Source organism: Cervus canadensis, chromosome 32 (assembly GCF_019320065.1).
Source record: "Cervus canadensis isolate Bull #8, Minnesota chromosome 32, ASM1932006v1, whole genome shotgun sequence".
Classification (NCBI taxonomy): domain Eukaryota; kingdom Metazoa; phylum Chordata; class Mammalia; order Artiodactyla; family Cervidae; genus Cervus; species Cervus canadensis.
This window is the reverse complement of record NC_057417.1, coordinates 6,436,355-6,452,653: the sequence shown is the minus strand read 5'-3', so window position 1 is coordinate 6,452,653 and position 16,299 is coordinate 6,436,355. Positions and strand designations below refer to the sequence as shown.

At 55.7% G+C, this 16,299-nt stretch overlaps 1 protein-coding gene across 1 annotated transcript in view; it reads right to left on the bottom strand.

The window, feature by feature from the left end:
* Positions 1–14,583, bottom strand: part of USP7 (ubiquitin specific peptidase 7) — a 53,057-nt gene extending 38,474 nt beyond the window's left edge. Inside the window, exon 1 of the mRNA XM_043455278.1 lies at positions 14,182–14,583. Within this exon, the coding sequence (XP_043311213.1) occupies positions 14,182–14,266 (85 nt within the window). The 5' untranslated portion in view covers positions 14,267–14,583. The remainder of the gene's footprint in view (positions 1–14,181) is intronic.
* Between the last annotated feature and the right edge of the window lie 1,716 nt (positions 14,584–16,299).

Genomic DNA, 16,299 nt, shown 5'->3' with positions numbered 1-16,299 from the left:
TTAATGGAGCCTATACATTTTTAAGTGTGTGTGTTGGACCACAGGACAATTTCCCATTGCAGGGGACCACCCAACACTGCCTGAACCATGGAATTAGCTGCTGTGGACAACTCAGCTGCCAGTCGCTAATTATCATCCAACTACATCCACTGGGCGGGCTTCCCCGGTGGCTCATCTGGGAAAGAAACCAAGTGCAATGCAGGAGACCCCGGTTCGATCCCTGGGTCAGGAAGATGCCCTGGAGAAGGGAAAGGCTACCCACTCCAGTATTCTTGGGCTTCCCTGGTGGCTCAGCTGGTAAAGAATCTGCCTGCAATGTGGGAGACCTGGGTTCGATCCCTGGGTCAGGAAGATCCCCTGGAGGAGGGAACAGCTACCCACTCCCGTGTTCTGGCCTGGAGAATTCCATGGACTGTACAGTCCATGGGGTCGCAAAGAGTCAGACAGGACTGAGTGACTTTCATTTTCACCTGCCAACTAGTGGCAGGTGACTCTCACATATAGATCGAAAGTCACCGCTCTCTTTGTGCCATGAGCTTTCTGGAGATTTAACTACAACCCAATTAGGTAACAGCGATAGGCTGAATGAAAATGTGATGTTTTAAGGACTTTTTAATGTAACTGTACAATGAAATACGCCAACATTTAAAAGGTCTGTAAACTGTGAATCGGAATTTTCAAATGATCAATGAATAGTATTAGAAAGGCAGCATTCAAAGTTCAAGACAAACCGATAAGTTTTCAAGTAATAGAGCGTGAAAAGTTAACTCATCGCGTTTTCAAACTGCATGTTGCAATTAACCTAAGCTGCTATCAAATCGTGGTGGAGTATGAACGAACTGCCACAATTACCTGACAGGGCCGCACCTCTGTAAGACTGGGCTGCTTTATATCTCCAGTAAAATGTACATTGCAGCTGTCAGCAAAAGCAGATATGAAAATCTAGCTGTCTCCTGTCAAGTCTGACAATAAATCTGCAAAATGTATGAACAATGCCATTCCTCATTGAACTTTTGTTTTAGAAAATATCTCCTGCACATGTGGGTATCCCCTGGCAATCCGGTGGTTAGGACTCTGCTTTCACTGCCAGGGGCTCTGGTCGGGGAACTAATATCCCACGGCTGTGGGCATGGCCGAGAAAACCCACTATATTAAATGTGCTGCCACACACTGGTTTATTACTTCTAAATGAATAACTGATTTTTAATTTCTACCTGGCAAATAATGATAGATGTGACCCACCTACCCAGCAGCTCTCCAGGGTTCTCAGCAGTGACAGTTCAGAGACCAGGCCACCGGGTGGATGGTGCCACCTGAGCGACCTGCAACCCAGGCCCCTCCCCGCAGAGCTCCAGCAGGAGACGGTCTGCCAGCAGTGAGGAGGGTGAGCAAAGGAGCCCCCGCATTCCTCGATGCCTGGGGGCTTGTCTGCCTGCGGGCCCTTCGCTTTGTGAGGTCGGCAGCAGCACGCGGGGAGAAGCCACAGGGATGCGCTCCAGCCTCGCCCACCCACCTGCCACCGTCTTCCTCCGCAGCCCACGGGCCAGGTGGCCTCCCGTGCCAGCGCCAGCGGACTGTCAGCAGCTCGCAGAGCTGTGTGCGGGAGAAACCTAATAAATGCCTCCATGCGGCTCTGCTGCTAACAACCCTCCGCTGACACCGATACACCCTCACCCCACACCACCCAGCCGATTAGATTTGGCGGTGAATCACATCCTCAACAAAGTTCCAAGTCCCTTTTAAAAATACTGAAGAAAACCTCTTACAGACGACAGAATCATGAGACTGCACATCTTTCTGATCCCATACAAATCACAGCGAGGCTCCACAGGACGGAATACTACTGAGCAATAAAAAGGGACGGCGCGCTGATCCTTCCCTCTCTAGCTTCAGAAAGGAGCCGGACGCGAGGCCACACGTGTGTGAGGCGGTCACAGTGTCCACAACGGGCACCAAGAGGGTGGACCGCGGGCTGCACACAGGGCTCCAGGGGGCAACGAAAACGTTCAAACTCCGCTGCGCTGATGGTCACAATAAATCGGACGCTTTAAATGGGTGGCTCAAATTGTGACGGATGGGAATCATCAGTATAACTCGTGATTTCAGAATTTGTGGCGACTACGGACATTTTTTCAGAGACTTGCAGGCACGCAGATGCAAATCTAACCTTTATGATGGTTACCAACGCAGGTAAAATGAAGGTTAACAGGCATTGCGAACAGCAGCCTGTTCCCAGCCTACTGAAAGTAAAATGTAAAAATGCAGTGCCTTCAGTTATCTGGTAGAAACGGCTATTCACAGTGGAGAGAACGGAATGCCGCTGGCCTCAGAGACTAACGGAGGGAGGGCAGAGAAACACAGCTCAGATTTGACTGCGATCCACGCACCTGGGCAGGAAGCAAAGAGGGCTCTGCCTCCATCCATCCAAAGCCAGACCTCTGCCACTCTCGCCTCGAGTCCCCAGAACTCACATCCTAGCCCCCCGGCTTGTCCCAGCTCACGCAAGTCAGCAACCTCCCTGTGCCCTGCAGCCGAACGCACCGGCTCTCCCCGCCTCAGAGCCCGGGATCTGCCCCTCCGTGGCCGTCATCCCTTTCTCTCCGCATTAGCAGTGTGTTCCCGGGGCCCTTCTAGATCCCGCGGACTCCCCTCCGGCTGACACCTGATCCTCTCTTCCTCTGTGTCAAGCACCCGGGCCAGAGCCTGAAGCAGAGATCTAAGGCGAAGGGTGAGCAGGCGCTCTGGGGAGTCAGTCTGCGGATCCCTCTTCCTGGGTTTTCTACAGAAGAAAATGCTTGGTTTTCTGTTACTCTGAGCAATACGCTCCAAGGCAGTTTCCCAAAACCAGTTCACAGGCTGGATCTGAAGCAGCAACTGGCCACTAGAACTGTCCGTGACGATGTAGACCGTCCACCGCTGCTAAGCGGCGAGCCACAGGTGCTACATGCCCCTGAACAGATCTGGTGAGACTGGGGAGCTGAGTATTTATTTGACTTCAATCACTTCACCCTCCCGGAGACTTGGGTCTCTTGGCCTCTAGAGTAGGGGGTGTAATAATCACAAACAAAGTCTAAATCACAAGTCTAATCACAAACAAAGCTCTAAAACAAAGTCACATGACCACAAGCCCTCCAACAACACAGCCACAATGAAAGCAATATTTTAAGAACAGCCCTTAAAAAGTAAAAGACTGAACTTCATCAAAAGAGAAATTAACATTTTAAATAACCTCTGATTCCCAAGAAAATACTGGCTATCACAGAATTCTCCCTCCTTCCCCGAGCCCTGGGGGTAATCAGTGACCACCTGGAGGAGAATTCTGAGGACTGCTAACAGCTCCTCGGGACCCTGCTTGTAACATCACCATGCCCACGACCTGAGCGCCCAGCAGGAGCCCACGGCCACCACCAGTCCAGACCCCGAGAGGTAGTGTCTGGGTCACTGCCCGCCGCACGCCTTGAGGAGGAACGCGTCACCTCTACGGATCACTTGCATTCTGGGTCCTAATGAGGATGCCCGTGAGCTACCTCACTTATCTGCATCTTCTCCAGACACCTTCAAACCACGTGCTTGGAGGCCGCAATTTGGCCAACCCAGTGGTGAACGTATTAGCGGTGTGTATGTATCTATCTTGTGTTTTAAACCTTTAAAACTGTCAGGAAAAGAGGCCCAGGAGGAGGACGTTCAGGATACGCCTCCACGCTGCTAGCCTGATGTCAGAAGTGAGGGGACTGGCTGGCCTCTCAGCCCCTGCCCCACCGAGGACCCCGGCTGTGGCCCCTCCGACCCGGTCTTCTACCTGGTGAAAGCTGCTGCCTTAAGAAACAGATGGCTCAGGCGGCCCCGAGGACACAAGTGCAGGTGGCTGGGGCTCGGAGACGGGGGGGGGGACAGCCGGGCTGGTGCCGTCTGCGTGGCTGGAGGAGCCTCTGTCTGCTCACAAGTGGGCGCAGGGCTGTGTGGGTGAGCTGACCGGAGGACCGGGGTGGACGTGCGGCCTCGGGGTCTGCACCCTGAGCCCTGGCGGACAAGGCTCCCTGCCTTCTCAAGTTTAAATCTCTCCAGACGCCCAGCGCCCTGGATGGTCTGCTCGGAGTGATTCACTCTGGCTCAGGCTCACAGTACTAAGGGCCTGACTCAGCGAGGCAGGCAGGCATCTACCTCCAGAAACACCTTGAGTCTCCCTCTGCCACCCGCCACACTCCACGTGCTGAAGGGAAGGCGGCCCGGCTGACTCTGCAGAGAGCCGCCTTCTACATTCAAAGCATGTGGTGAACCACACAGAGACCTTCCGCCTGAGGAGCCCACCTGCAGCCTGCCACTTCGGGCGGGGAGACGGGAACCGTTGGAGAGGGCAGCAGGGGGGTGACCACGACGTCATGACGAAGTGTCTGCTGAATGTGACGAGACACAAATTTCTGTGCCGCCGGCTGGCTTGACTCAAAGCCCGCCACTTCCGCCAAGCCCTGATAGGCTGTGGAGTGTGCTCAGCACCTCTGTTTTGCTCAGGGGTGAAATGGGGATGCTGCTGCCTCTACATCAGAGTTGTGGGAAGGAGCCAACAAGTGGACACAGCACAGCCCTGGCATCCAGCGGCCTGGCCCCGGGAGGGCCGGCCACGCTCTCCCAGCCTCTGTGCACCTTCCCAGACGCCCATCTGCCGCTTCTCATCCACTTCCTGGACCCTGACCCATCTCCCAGTGGGGTTCAACACATCACCGCAGACTCACTGGCTTAAACAACACACACTTATCCTTTCAGCTTTGGAGGTCAGAAGTTCAAAATGGGCCTCCCCGGGCTCAAATCAGTGTATCTGCAGGCAGGGCTCCTTCTGGAGGCGGGATCTGCTTCCTGGCCTTTTCCTGCTTCTCCTGGGTTCCTCGTCCATCCTCGAAGCCAGCAGTGGCCTCTCACATCACGTCACATCTCTTTCTCAGGGGAAGAAGGACCCTGTGATTATGCTGGGCCCACCTGGATAACACTGGATCACCTCCCCATCCAGTCAACGCTAAAGGAAACCAACCCTGAATATTCATCAGAAGGACTGATCCTGAAGCTCCAATACTTTGGTCACCTGATGCGAAGAACTGACTCACTGGCAAACACCCTGATGCTGGGAAAGATTGAGGGCAGGAAGAGAAGGGGGCGACAGAGGATGAGACGGTTGGATGGCCTCACCAACTCAATGGACATGAGTCTGCGCAAACTCCGGGAGATGGTCATGGACCGGCAGGCCTGGCGTGCTGTAGTCCATGGGGTCACAAAGAGTCAGACACGACTCAGTGACTGAGCAACATCTCCCCATGCAGGGATCCTGAACTTAACAACAGCTGCAAAGCACCCCGTCAGGCAGTCGCGGTCACCGTTTCCAGGGGATCAGGACAGACCTCTGTGGGCCACAGATGCTCCCCCGCTAGGTCCCAAGGCCACGGTGCTGTTCGGTACCTCCCGCCTCTGAGCACAACACCCTCACTCTTCCACTGACTCTTCAGGCCAGTCCTCCCTGCACACGTTCACCAGGAGCCCTCACTCAAGTGCAGGGGCAGCCAGCACGGCGCCCCCAGTCGGGAGGGCCCTCTATCTGAGGACAGAAGCCCTGCAGCAGGCTCAGGGTGCGGGGGAGTCAGGAGCAGGCCTGGTGGGTGCTCGGAGAAACCCAACAAAAAAGCGGAGTGGAGAGGACCAAGGGCGCCTTTGCAGGAGCCTGCGGGCTGGTGCCGTCTTCTGGCCTCACCGAAACAAGGAGCAAGGGAGGAGACTTCTCAGCGACCTGACTTCCCCACCACATCCGAGCGCAGGCCAGTTTACCCACCGTAAACTGGAGCATGGCGTCATGTGTCCCACATAGCTCCCAACCTACACCTCTGCAGCCCTGGACTCACGTGCATACGATTTACTATCGGTAAAACAGACATGGAGATGGTCTGAATCAACATGCTCCACGGGGAGCAAGGATGTCCCCCAAGCAAGCAGGAGCAAGAAGATTACTTGTCACTTTGAAAACTACTCAGTGGGCTTCCCTGGTGGGTCAGCGTTCGCCTGCCAGTGCAGGAGACACAGGTTCGGTCCCTGGTCTGAGAAGATCCTGCATGTGGAGGAGCGACGAAGCCCGGCGTCACAGCTAATGAGCCTGTGCTCTAGAGCCTGCAAGTCCCAACTGCTGAGCCCACGTGCTGCAACTGCTTAAGTCCAATGCCCTGGATCTGGGCTCCCCAAGAGAAGCCACCGCAGTGAGAAGCCCAAAAACTCGCAACTAGAGACTAGGCCCCACACGCCACAACCAGAGAAAAGCCTGTACACCAAGGAAAATGAAGACCCGCCACAGCCAAAAATGATCAAAAACAAAACAAATAAACAAAAAAGACTCGTCGTATACGTGGCATTCCTTCCAAGTGTGCAAGCAAGCTTTTTACACGGGGAACTGCTATTTCACACAAAACTGTTTAGTTACCATGGGGCCGGAGCACATTTCCTCAAACCAAGGGCCTCTCTGCACTTTCAGTGAACACATGTAACTTCTGCCAATTTCTTCCTATGCGTTTGTTCTAAGTGATAACTGTTGAAATGGGACTTTAATGTAATAATAACGTAGGGTGCGCATTCTGTATGGGCATTTTTATTTCATTTCTTAAATAATTTGTTTACCCTGTATTGCTTACAAAACACAGAAAGAAACTGTCCACAAGCGAACTGGAAAATAAAAAAAGACAAACAAACTGGATCTTCACCACAAATAACCCGAGAAAGCCTGCTCTGCAGCATCTGCCCAGGCACTATTCATTCACTCATTTTAACTTAGCTTTTCCAGGACACACTGTATCTTTCCAACAGGCAACATGACACTAACGCTACCAGAAAGCACCCGCTAGCTAAGGCTCCAACCAGACTGTTTAGGTGAACTCTGGCCATCAACACTTTCTGCACGGCCAACACGTGCTGCATCTGCTCGTTCCGGGCGGCGGCGTTGGCCATGGGCAGCGACTGAATCCCTGTGGCGTGGCTGGTCAGTTAAGGACTGCGATTGCCACCGTGTGGCCGGTGGCCACCTTACTACACAGTACAGGTTACACCCTGAGCATCCTCTCTCCTGCTCCCAAGACCCGAGTGGCCTTCTCCAGCAGTACAGGTCCCGGGAGGAAACCAGGTTTAATCTGTCCTCATCAGTAGCAGTAGGAGGCTTGGAGTGCTTCAGAAAGAGGAGGAGCCCCCTGGCTAGTGCGGGCTGGACATCACACAGAGCTGGAGGAGGGGGACTGCCCAAAGCGTGGGGCTCAGCTCAGCAACCTCACCCACCAGCTTCTTGGGGGACATCCTGCGGGCCAGGCACGCCAGCCCCATCTGCTTTGCCTCTGCCCTCACACGCTGAAGACAGGAGGGAAAGGCTGAGATTCGTGGGGAAACACTCTGACTGGTCCACCTATGATGGCTATAAAAGAGAAACTGAGGTTAGGGATTGAGGAATGTCTTTAACCAATTCACACCCAATTTGTTTGACTGAATAATTTCTCCTCCAAACTGACAAACTACCAACTCTAAGGAGCTAGCACTTCCAAATTACCTACTACCAACTATACTTCAATTAGGAAAAGAAAACTACCTGCCCTTCACTATTTCAGAGGAGCGGCTGGATATCTAGCCATGTAAACAGGCTAAAGAGTATTACAGGTGCTTGTTTGAAAACTGCAATTGCACCGGGTCAATTAAGAGCCTTGAAATGTAATTTATTCCCCAAAGTCATATTGATGAAATGTACTTGCAATTCTAGATGCATAAGCCTAGTTTGCTCAGCCTATAGAGAAAAGCGCCCCCAAGTCCTTCTGAAAGCACCATAAAGGGGGTGGTGGGAGGGAGCCAAGAGGTCAGACTGCCACCCAGACACCTGGAGTCACGCCCTGCATGTGATCGCGCTCTGCATCACACATCACCCCAACAATCTCACACAGCCCCTCTCCAAAGCACAGGCCAGTTTACCAACTTACTGCACCAGTCAGACCTTCTCCTGGTCGATATTCCTGGGCTGGTACCTCACACGGGACGCTACCCTCCCAGTAGCAGGATGTCAGGGAAACCAGTCACTGGCCTCCCTTGCCCAGGGCGGGCAGGCGGGCGGGCCTGGGTTTCCAATATCCTATGCCAGGCGGGAGAAGCTCGCGGAACTGTTGTGGTTGCACAAGGACGGGGACTTCCCTCCCTTTATCGTTTAGGTTCCCAAATGACACAGAGCCACCCACCGCCCCAAGACTTTGACATGGTGCTCCCTCACATTTGGAAAGGTAAAGCCCCGGTCGGTCGACTGGATGACCTGCACCCCCTGGAAGGTCACCTGGGCATCTCTGCGAATATTAACATAACAGTGGTCCCAGCCAAGGGGGCAGCAATGCAGCACCAGCTCTGACCAGCGCACCCAGGCGGTGCGCCCTCCAGTCCCGGCCTTCTCTGCCCAACACCAATGACAACGACACTCCTCCTCCTCAAGGCGTGACCCCGCGGAGGCCCCTCCCCCCCATCCCCACACCCTGGCTCTTCCTAGCTCACAGCAGCATCTTTAAGTTCTGGAAGCAGTCACTCTTATCCAGGTCCGTGTATTTCCCTACCCAACAAACTTTCCAGTTACCTCCGGCTGCCAACTTCCAAGTCTACACCACCAACGCTCAGAAGTAGGCCTGCTTCTCTTCAAGAGGGTTTCAACACATGTGACTTCTCATTAGCCGAGTCGTGTGTTAACTTACTACCAAAATGGCATAACTGACTTTCTTGCCTACGCCTGACACTTAAAAATCCTGCTTCCTCCAACTTTCCTAAGTCCAAATTAGTTCAAAACAAGAAGTTTGTGAAGCAGGTGACATTTTAACATTTAACTGTCATAGTACATCTCAAGAAACACCTTGTTACAACTCCAGTCTCCAAAGTTCCTTTGCCTTGGAAATCAAGGAGAAGCACCCAGGCTATGAACTATTCAGGCAAAAAACCAGAAACAATAACAAACTCAAAAATACTCAAAAGGAAACATCATTAAGGTCCATTGATGCCCTGTGTGTGGGAAAAGACCTTTTCCTGGCAAAAGGATCAAAAATGCCAATCGAAGCAACTGAACGTTAAAAGCAATAAAACTGAATTAGCAGCTATCAAAGCGAAATTGGTTTATGGCTTCGGCATTCTCTTTCACACCAACTTGGCCAGCCAGCCACCTCCGGTACTACTGTTTTGCCTTAGGGTTGCCGTTTCCTGAATGAGTGTCTCCCACAGAAACACTTAACAGAAGAGGAACAGTCCCGGGGTGAGGAAGGTGAGGATACAGCGGCAATCCCACAGGTCAAAGACACGGCTCTTATGCAAGGCTAGTGCCTGAGACCACCAGATAAGTTTGGGAAAATGAATGAACGGCTGCTGGGCCTCTTTCCTGGGGTCTCTGTGCTGTGTGCAGCCAAGGAGAGGCAGACACTACCCACGTCAAGAACAGGGCCTGAAAGCCACGGCTGCCCCCGTGCAGTGCAGGTGTGTGCGCGCGCTCGGAGCCTGAAGCACAAAGTGGGCCAGGCATCCGGGCAGGCCTGGGCAACTAGCCATGCACCTGGATGAGGAAGGCAGCCCACCTGAGTCCTTTAAGCAGGGCGGGGACCAGGCAGCCTGCGGGGAAGAGAGGAAGCAGGGAACAGTAAGAGGCCTATTGCAAAGTCCCAGCATGAGGCAACAGGGGCCTGGCGGGTGGAACACCGAAAGGGCTTGGTTAACAGGACGTGGGATTTAGAGACAAGAACTCAGGGCCAACTTCCAGGTTGGGACACTCCTGTGACCCGGCCTCCCTGCGACAAACGTGATTGGCAACCACGTCAAGATTCTGGATACTGGATAATCGTCAAATAATACCCTCAGCAGAAGGCCCCCAAGCTGACCAGGTGTCCCAACAGTGTCCCACCGCACCAAATCCACCATCCTCTCCTCCTGAGCCCATGGCATTTTTCTTAAAATAGTCTATCATTAACCTTAAATATCTGCTTAAGCACATCAAGCCCAGGGTTTCATAAACAATGCTGCTTGGACTGAGGCTGGTCAGTTTGCTTCCTAATCCATGTTAGGATATAATTACTGCAGAAGCACGAGTACCAGCCGGCCCCGCCTGCGCGTGGCACGCCTGATTAACCTGCGCCTGTCCCCGCCCCAACTGCGACCCTGTGACCATCACAACACGGTGACTGAACACCACAGCGCCGCACTCCGTGCCCAGCACTGCACACACCTGCCTCCACCCTCACGGCCACCCTGCAGGGTCCCACCGACCTCCCTTTCCGGGATGCAACAACTGAGGGCTTAAGCAACGTGCTGAGGTCACACAACAATTAAATGGCAAAGTCCAAGCTCAGACTCACGCCTGGCGCTAAGCCTGTACTCGCTCTCCGGCCACCTGCCTTCCTTGAGTTCACACAACGGCTTCTTTCTCCCTTTCCACAAAACTGACTGCGCCCCCACCCCCAAAAAAGCCAAGATGAAAGTATACATTTTTTCCCCCCAGTTATGTGTTATAAAACTTAATCAATCTTTTGTTAATAGATAAGGTCAGCAGTCTGGAAGAATCAGGAGGGTAAATGCCTGTGGAGAGTAACTTTCAAACCCATCAAAACTTGACAGGCTCACATCAGAGTCAGATGTTTTTAGGTTTGGCCTAAATTCTTCAAAAAAAAATTTTTTTTTCTGGATTCTCCCAAGTTGATGCTCACTTCGTAGGGTTCTTTTACCAACCGAAGCTACTGTGAGAGGATAAACTATATTCTCACATTATTTGACTTTTGCCTTGTTATGGTGCTGAAAAGGAAACATGCTTTAGATGGACTAAAATGCCCAGGTGTAGTCTATTTGGAGGCACGTGTACAAGACAACTCACTTTCTATTCCTAAACCTGCTTTAGCAGAAAGGTAACTTGAAACTCTGTAAAATCTACCCACACAGGTTTGAAAGAAAAAGAAATCCACCATTGGGGCACCCCAAACAAAAAGACACAGAAGTCAGTGACGAATTCTTTTCAGAAACGGTGGACCACACTCATTGATTTGCTCCCAGCTTGGGGTCCTGGTAGCAATGGTCTGAGCGTTGTACAAAAGTTTTGTACAAAAGTACAAAATGAAACTGTCTGTCCCCATTAGTTTCAAAGATGACACTCAGACTGCTCACGCGGGCAGCAGAATCACACCAGGGAACACACACCGAGGTACTGACGCTGGTGCCAGCCAGCCCTGAGCAGCAGAAGGGAGGCCTCGGGAAAACTTCCTGTTGACTCCTAGGGGGCATGAACAGCCCTGATTATCACCTCTGAAGTACCCCAGAGGGCAGAGGCCAGTGCGGGTCCCTCCTGCAGCCCCCTGGCCTGCACTGCCCCGGAGTTGGAGGGTAAATAAACTGCCGAGCAAATTCATTCCTGGCCAGGCCCCGATGGAGGCCACACCTCAACAATGCTATTTGCCTCCCAACCTGAAAACGTGCACAGGCCTCACAGGAAGGAAGCATGTGGTTGCGACCCCAATGAACTGCCACCATACCCGCCCCCCCATCTTTTCCCTCTCTGCCCTTCTGAACTTTCCCAACTGCTCAAAACAAGACATTTTAAAAATAACTTGGCCTGAGCAGTTATTCTCCAGCAGACATACAAAGGGTGTGCAGAGTCAGTCAAGAAAAAAATAAATAAATGCGACCCCTTTACAGCAGAGCAGGAGGAGAGCCAATTAACCTGTTGATAGGGGAAAAGCGCCAATCTAACCAGCCTCTCCGGCTCCTCTGAAACCAGCCTGCCTAGGAGCAGTGGGCAAGCGATGCTCCTCAAGGGCAGAGCTCCTCAAGCTGATCAGAGCCCTGACAGCTTTCAGCTGCTGAGTCTATGGGAACCAAGGTGAACACCAAACAGGTGCAAGACATTTGCAGAGCCTGGCTTATGAAGCCAGGCACAGTGGATCACCACAACCCCACCCTTCTCGCTTTTTAATAGGAAGGATTCTTTTAAACCGAGCACCACATTTGAGGAGTGGGAAGGCTAAGAAAGGCTGACAGAGATTGCCTGAGACACAAGCGGCTTTTTAGACGGCACACCTGTAGGAGCTCACAGAGTGTCGACAGCCCTAAGCCTACAAGGAGAAGGTGACGACCGTAAGCCCTACAAAGACAAGGTACCTTCTGAAAAATAAATCCAGGACAGAGACCCACTTGAAAGAAACAAGGGTTGTAAGTTTATGGAATCAGTAGTAGTAAACTACAACCTCTGTGATCCAGTTTGAAAAGGCAGTAAATTTGCAGGTTAGTGATTTTATGGGTGACTTTTCCAACGCAAACTTGCATATGAGAACCAAAAACTCCTAGAGAAAATAAAGTAGTCTTAACAGCAGGCATGACTTCTGAAAATTCTTCCCCCACTCAACACTCTCTGGTCTTTGAGAAAAGCCCTTGAAACTTGTGGACATGACTACTTCCCCAGAGGCGCAGCTCTACCCCAGAAATCCGCTCTGCATTGGGGGTCATGCTGATCAGCTATCGCTTGTGTTTAAAACACTTGAAAAAGTGCTAAGACAACCTAACTATTGGGTTTTTGTCTCGACAGGATGATACTTTACAAGGACACTGAAAAGCAACCCCTTTTTTAATATTCAAAATCCTCCCGGGCAATGTACTCCTCTGGCTAGTTGGCTTAATGACACATGACAAAAGCTCTATGAAGTTATTGCCTTGCTGGGGTCAGAAGACACAGCCCCAGCCTGGCCGTGGATGGGCTGCCCTGTCCCCCATTAGTGGCCACTGAAATTCCAGTGGGAAGTGCTTTCTGCCGGCATCTCCACCACTTTGCCTTTTGCTATCCTGCAGGCCAATTTTTTTCAGGGCACATTCAATTGCTGGCCGCCCCTTGTTATTCACAGGGGAGTACCAGTCACGGTGAGTTTCCACCAACCAGGGTGCAGCACCCCACGGCAGGAACGCTGCCTTAGCGCCCCTGTTCATTTCCGCAGCCCAAAATCTCCGGCTGAAAGCAACTTAAGTTCAGCTCATTCAATACCCCCTTCATTCAGAAGCCCTCTTTTTGACTCCTGCCTGTTTGTCCCCCTCTCGAAATAGCTAAGGACCCTCTCTGAAGACTTCTTACACTTTGCCCTTTCAAGCACTTGGGCCACGAGCCTTCGAACCACCAGCTCTGATTGTGCTATGTAAGCCCAAGCAAGACCCTTTCCTGTCCAGACCCTCTACATCAAACCTCTATTACCAAGCCCTTGTTATTATCTCAAAGCTGAGCAGTCTGAAAAACTGCCGGCATCTAGACAGAAAATTAAGTTACCTCTGAAGTCAGGTTGAATTCGGAGGTAAGGAGTCGTAGGCTGGGGGGGTGGGGGGTGGGGGGTGGGGGGCGGCTCACGTAGTTTCAAACGCATACCTGGCCTGAGGCACCGCACACAGCCAGGTTACCTAACTCCCCGCAAAACGACTTAACTCGGAAACGAAGAGCGCGCCCGGTTCCGAATCCTGGGCCCGTCCAGAGGCTGCGAACCTCTGCGCCCCTTGCAGGTGTTTCCAAACCAAGCCGGAGGCCAGCAAGTGTTGCTACGGAGCGATCGGGGTGGTGGTGGTGGGGGTCGGGGGGAGCCCCGCTTCGAAGCCCCCGGTGGGCTCTCGGGGTGGGGGGAGAGAGTGCGCGCGAGCAGGTGCGGGCCGAGCTCCAGAGCCCACGGAGGTCTCCGGTTTCCCAAGCGTTAAGCGGGGAAACCACGCGACGCCCCACCGGGGCCGTGGGGGACACAGCTCCCCGGAGCCCGGCTTCCCCACCCGAGGCGCACGGCAGAGCCCGCAAGCGCCCGCGTCCCTCCGCGGCCGGGCCCGGAGCGCCCTCCTTTACAACTCGGGGGGCTCCGGGCGCTTTGTGCCGGCCAGGAAGGCCGCCGGGGGACCCCATGTGCCGGACAATGCAGCGGGCGGGGAGGCGTGGGGGGGACGGTGCGCATGCCGCCCGCCCCCCACCCGCCGGGCCCCCGGCATGACGGTGCAGCCTCGGCCGGGCCGGGACGGCCCGGCCGAGGCCCGCGGGCCGCCCGGAGCCTGCGTAAAGATGGCGAGCCCCTCGCGTGGCTCCCGCGGCTCTCCGCCCCCCCCGCCCCGGCCACAATGGAAGGCGCCCCCGGCCCCCGCCGCGGCCGCGGCCGGCCCGCGGGGCCTCACCTTCCATCTCCATGTCCTCGGGCTCGCTGAGCTGCTGCTCGCCCGCTTTCTGCTGCTGCTGCTGCTGCTGCTGCTGGTGGTTCATGTCGGCCGCGGCCTGGGCCTCGCCTGCGGCCGGGGGCCGGGGCTGCGGGCCCGGCGGGCGGGCGGCGGCGGCGAGCCGGGGCGGCGGCGGCGGCGGCGGCGGCGGCGGGGCGGCCTCCTCCTCCTCCTCGCGCGCGTCGTCGGCGGCGGCGGCCCCGGGGCGGCCCACGGCGGGCGGCGGCGGAGGCAGGGAGACGCGCACGTACTTGCTCGCGATTCGCCCAATCTCGGCGCCGAGGCGGGCGGGCGGGCGGCGGGTCGGGCCGGGCGGCCTCGTCGCTCGCTGCTGCGGCCGCCGCCGCCTCAGCCGCCGCTCCCGCCGCCGCCGCCGCCGCCGCCGCGGGGCCCGCCTCCCGCCGCCGGGGCCGGGGCTGCGGGGCCGCGGGCCGGCCGGGGGCGGTGGGCGGCCGGGCGGGGGCCGCGGAGTCAGCCCCGCCTCGGGCCGGGCGCGGCGGGCGGGAGGCCTGGCCGGCCGCGGCGGGCCTGCGGGGCCGGGGGCCGGCGGGAGCGGCGGCGGCGGCGGCGGCGCGGGCGGGCGACGGGCCGGCCGCGCTCGGGGCGCTGCGGCCTCCGCCTCCTCGGCGTCGTCGTCGGGGCTCCGGCAGCGGACGCGGCGCCCGGCGGCTCGGCTCGGCTCGCTCTCAAAATGGCGGCGGCGTGAAATGTCACATCCGCATGGGGGGCCCGAGAGCGAGCTTGCGAGCGACGAGAGCGGGCGGGCGGGCGGCGCAGCGAGCGGGCGGGCGGGCGCCGCGCCGGAGGGCGGAGCGGGAGCGGGAGGCGGAGCGGGGAGGCGGAGCGGGGCGCGGCCAGCCTGCCGCCGCCACCGCCGCCGCCGCCGCCGGCGCCTGGGTCCGCCCGCCCGCCCGCTCGCGGCCCTCAGCGCAGCGGCCCCGCGCCGCCCGCCTCGGCCTCTCCCGACCCGGGGGGCCCGCCCCGGAGCCTCGCGGCCCAGCCCCGGCGTGCGCGCCCGGGGGCCCCAGTCCTAGCGGGGAGAGTGGCCCCGGCAGGTGCCCCGTCCCCGGGCGTGTGGTCAACCCAGGAAGCCCCAGGGCCGTCCGGGGAGGGGGGCGGGGGGTGCAGTGGCCGAAACCCTGCCCGGACCCAGTGACCGCGGGAGGGTTGGCTGATGTCGCCCGGGGACTCGGCAGAAGACGGCCCGGATCGGAGCGAGCGGCCGGCGCCGGCCAGCCCTTGCTGGCCCTGGTGATGATTGTTTTACCTCTTTGAAAACAGATGTGTAATCCATTCAACCCAGTGCCGCGCTTTGCGAGAACTTTTCTCACTGTAGCCCAAACCAGACACCAGGTTTTGGTCCCCTCAGAACCAGCCCAAGTACCTCTTGATCTGGCATTAATTGATTCCCTTCACATCAACCCAATCTGGCTAAGATCATTTAGGGCCTGCCTCCTTCCCATTCCTTGGGAGACCGGCGACTGGGGTCTCAACTTTCTGATGAAAACCAAGGCAGTGTGGATGAAGAAGGGAGTGGAGAAGGATACATACATCTCTGCGTCTCTACTGTATCTCTTAGTGACCGTCTCCAGGGAGAATATAATTTTGCCCTCAAATGACCAGGAAGATTTTCTATCTGCTCATCTCCTGTCCCTGCATTTCTCTCCGGTTTTCTCTACTTGATTCACTGTCCGTCTCCCTACCGGGAAAAGAATGTTTTGTTCTCTGTGGTATCCCAAGCGCCCTGGGACAGAGCAAGTACTCAGATACATATTTGTTGAATGAATGTATGATTCAAATGTGATGAGATCCCGCCCGCCCCCTCAAGCATTTCCCACCAGTGAATTTCTTGCTGGACCCAAGCAGTGACATTCAAGAGGGAAGGAGCCACTTCACGAGGAATCAGTCCAGCCCCAGCATCTCCCCCCAGATTAGGAAGAGGTGTTGTTATTCACACAAATGCTAATGAACGGTTCTCAGATGCAAATGAACCCTTCTCACTTGGGGGAGGGCAGACAGGACCGCTCTGGCGGAAGGGGTGGCAGGCAATGATAGTGGTGCCTATCGGGTTCCACACTG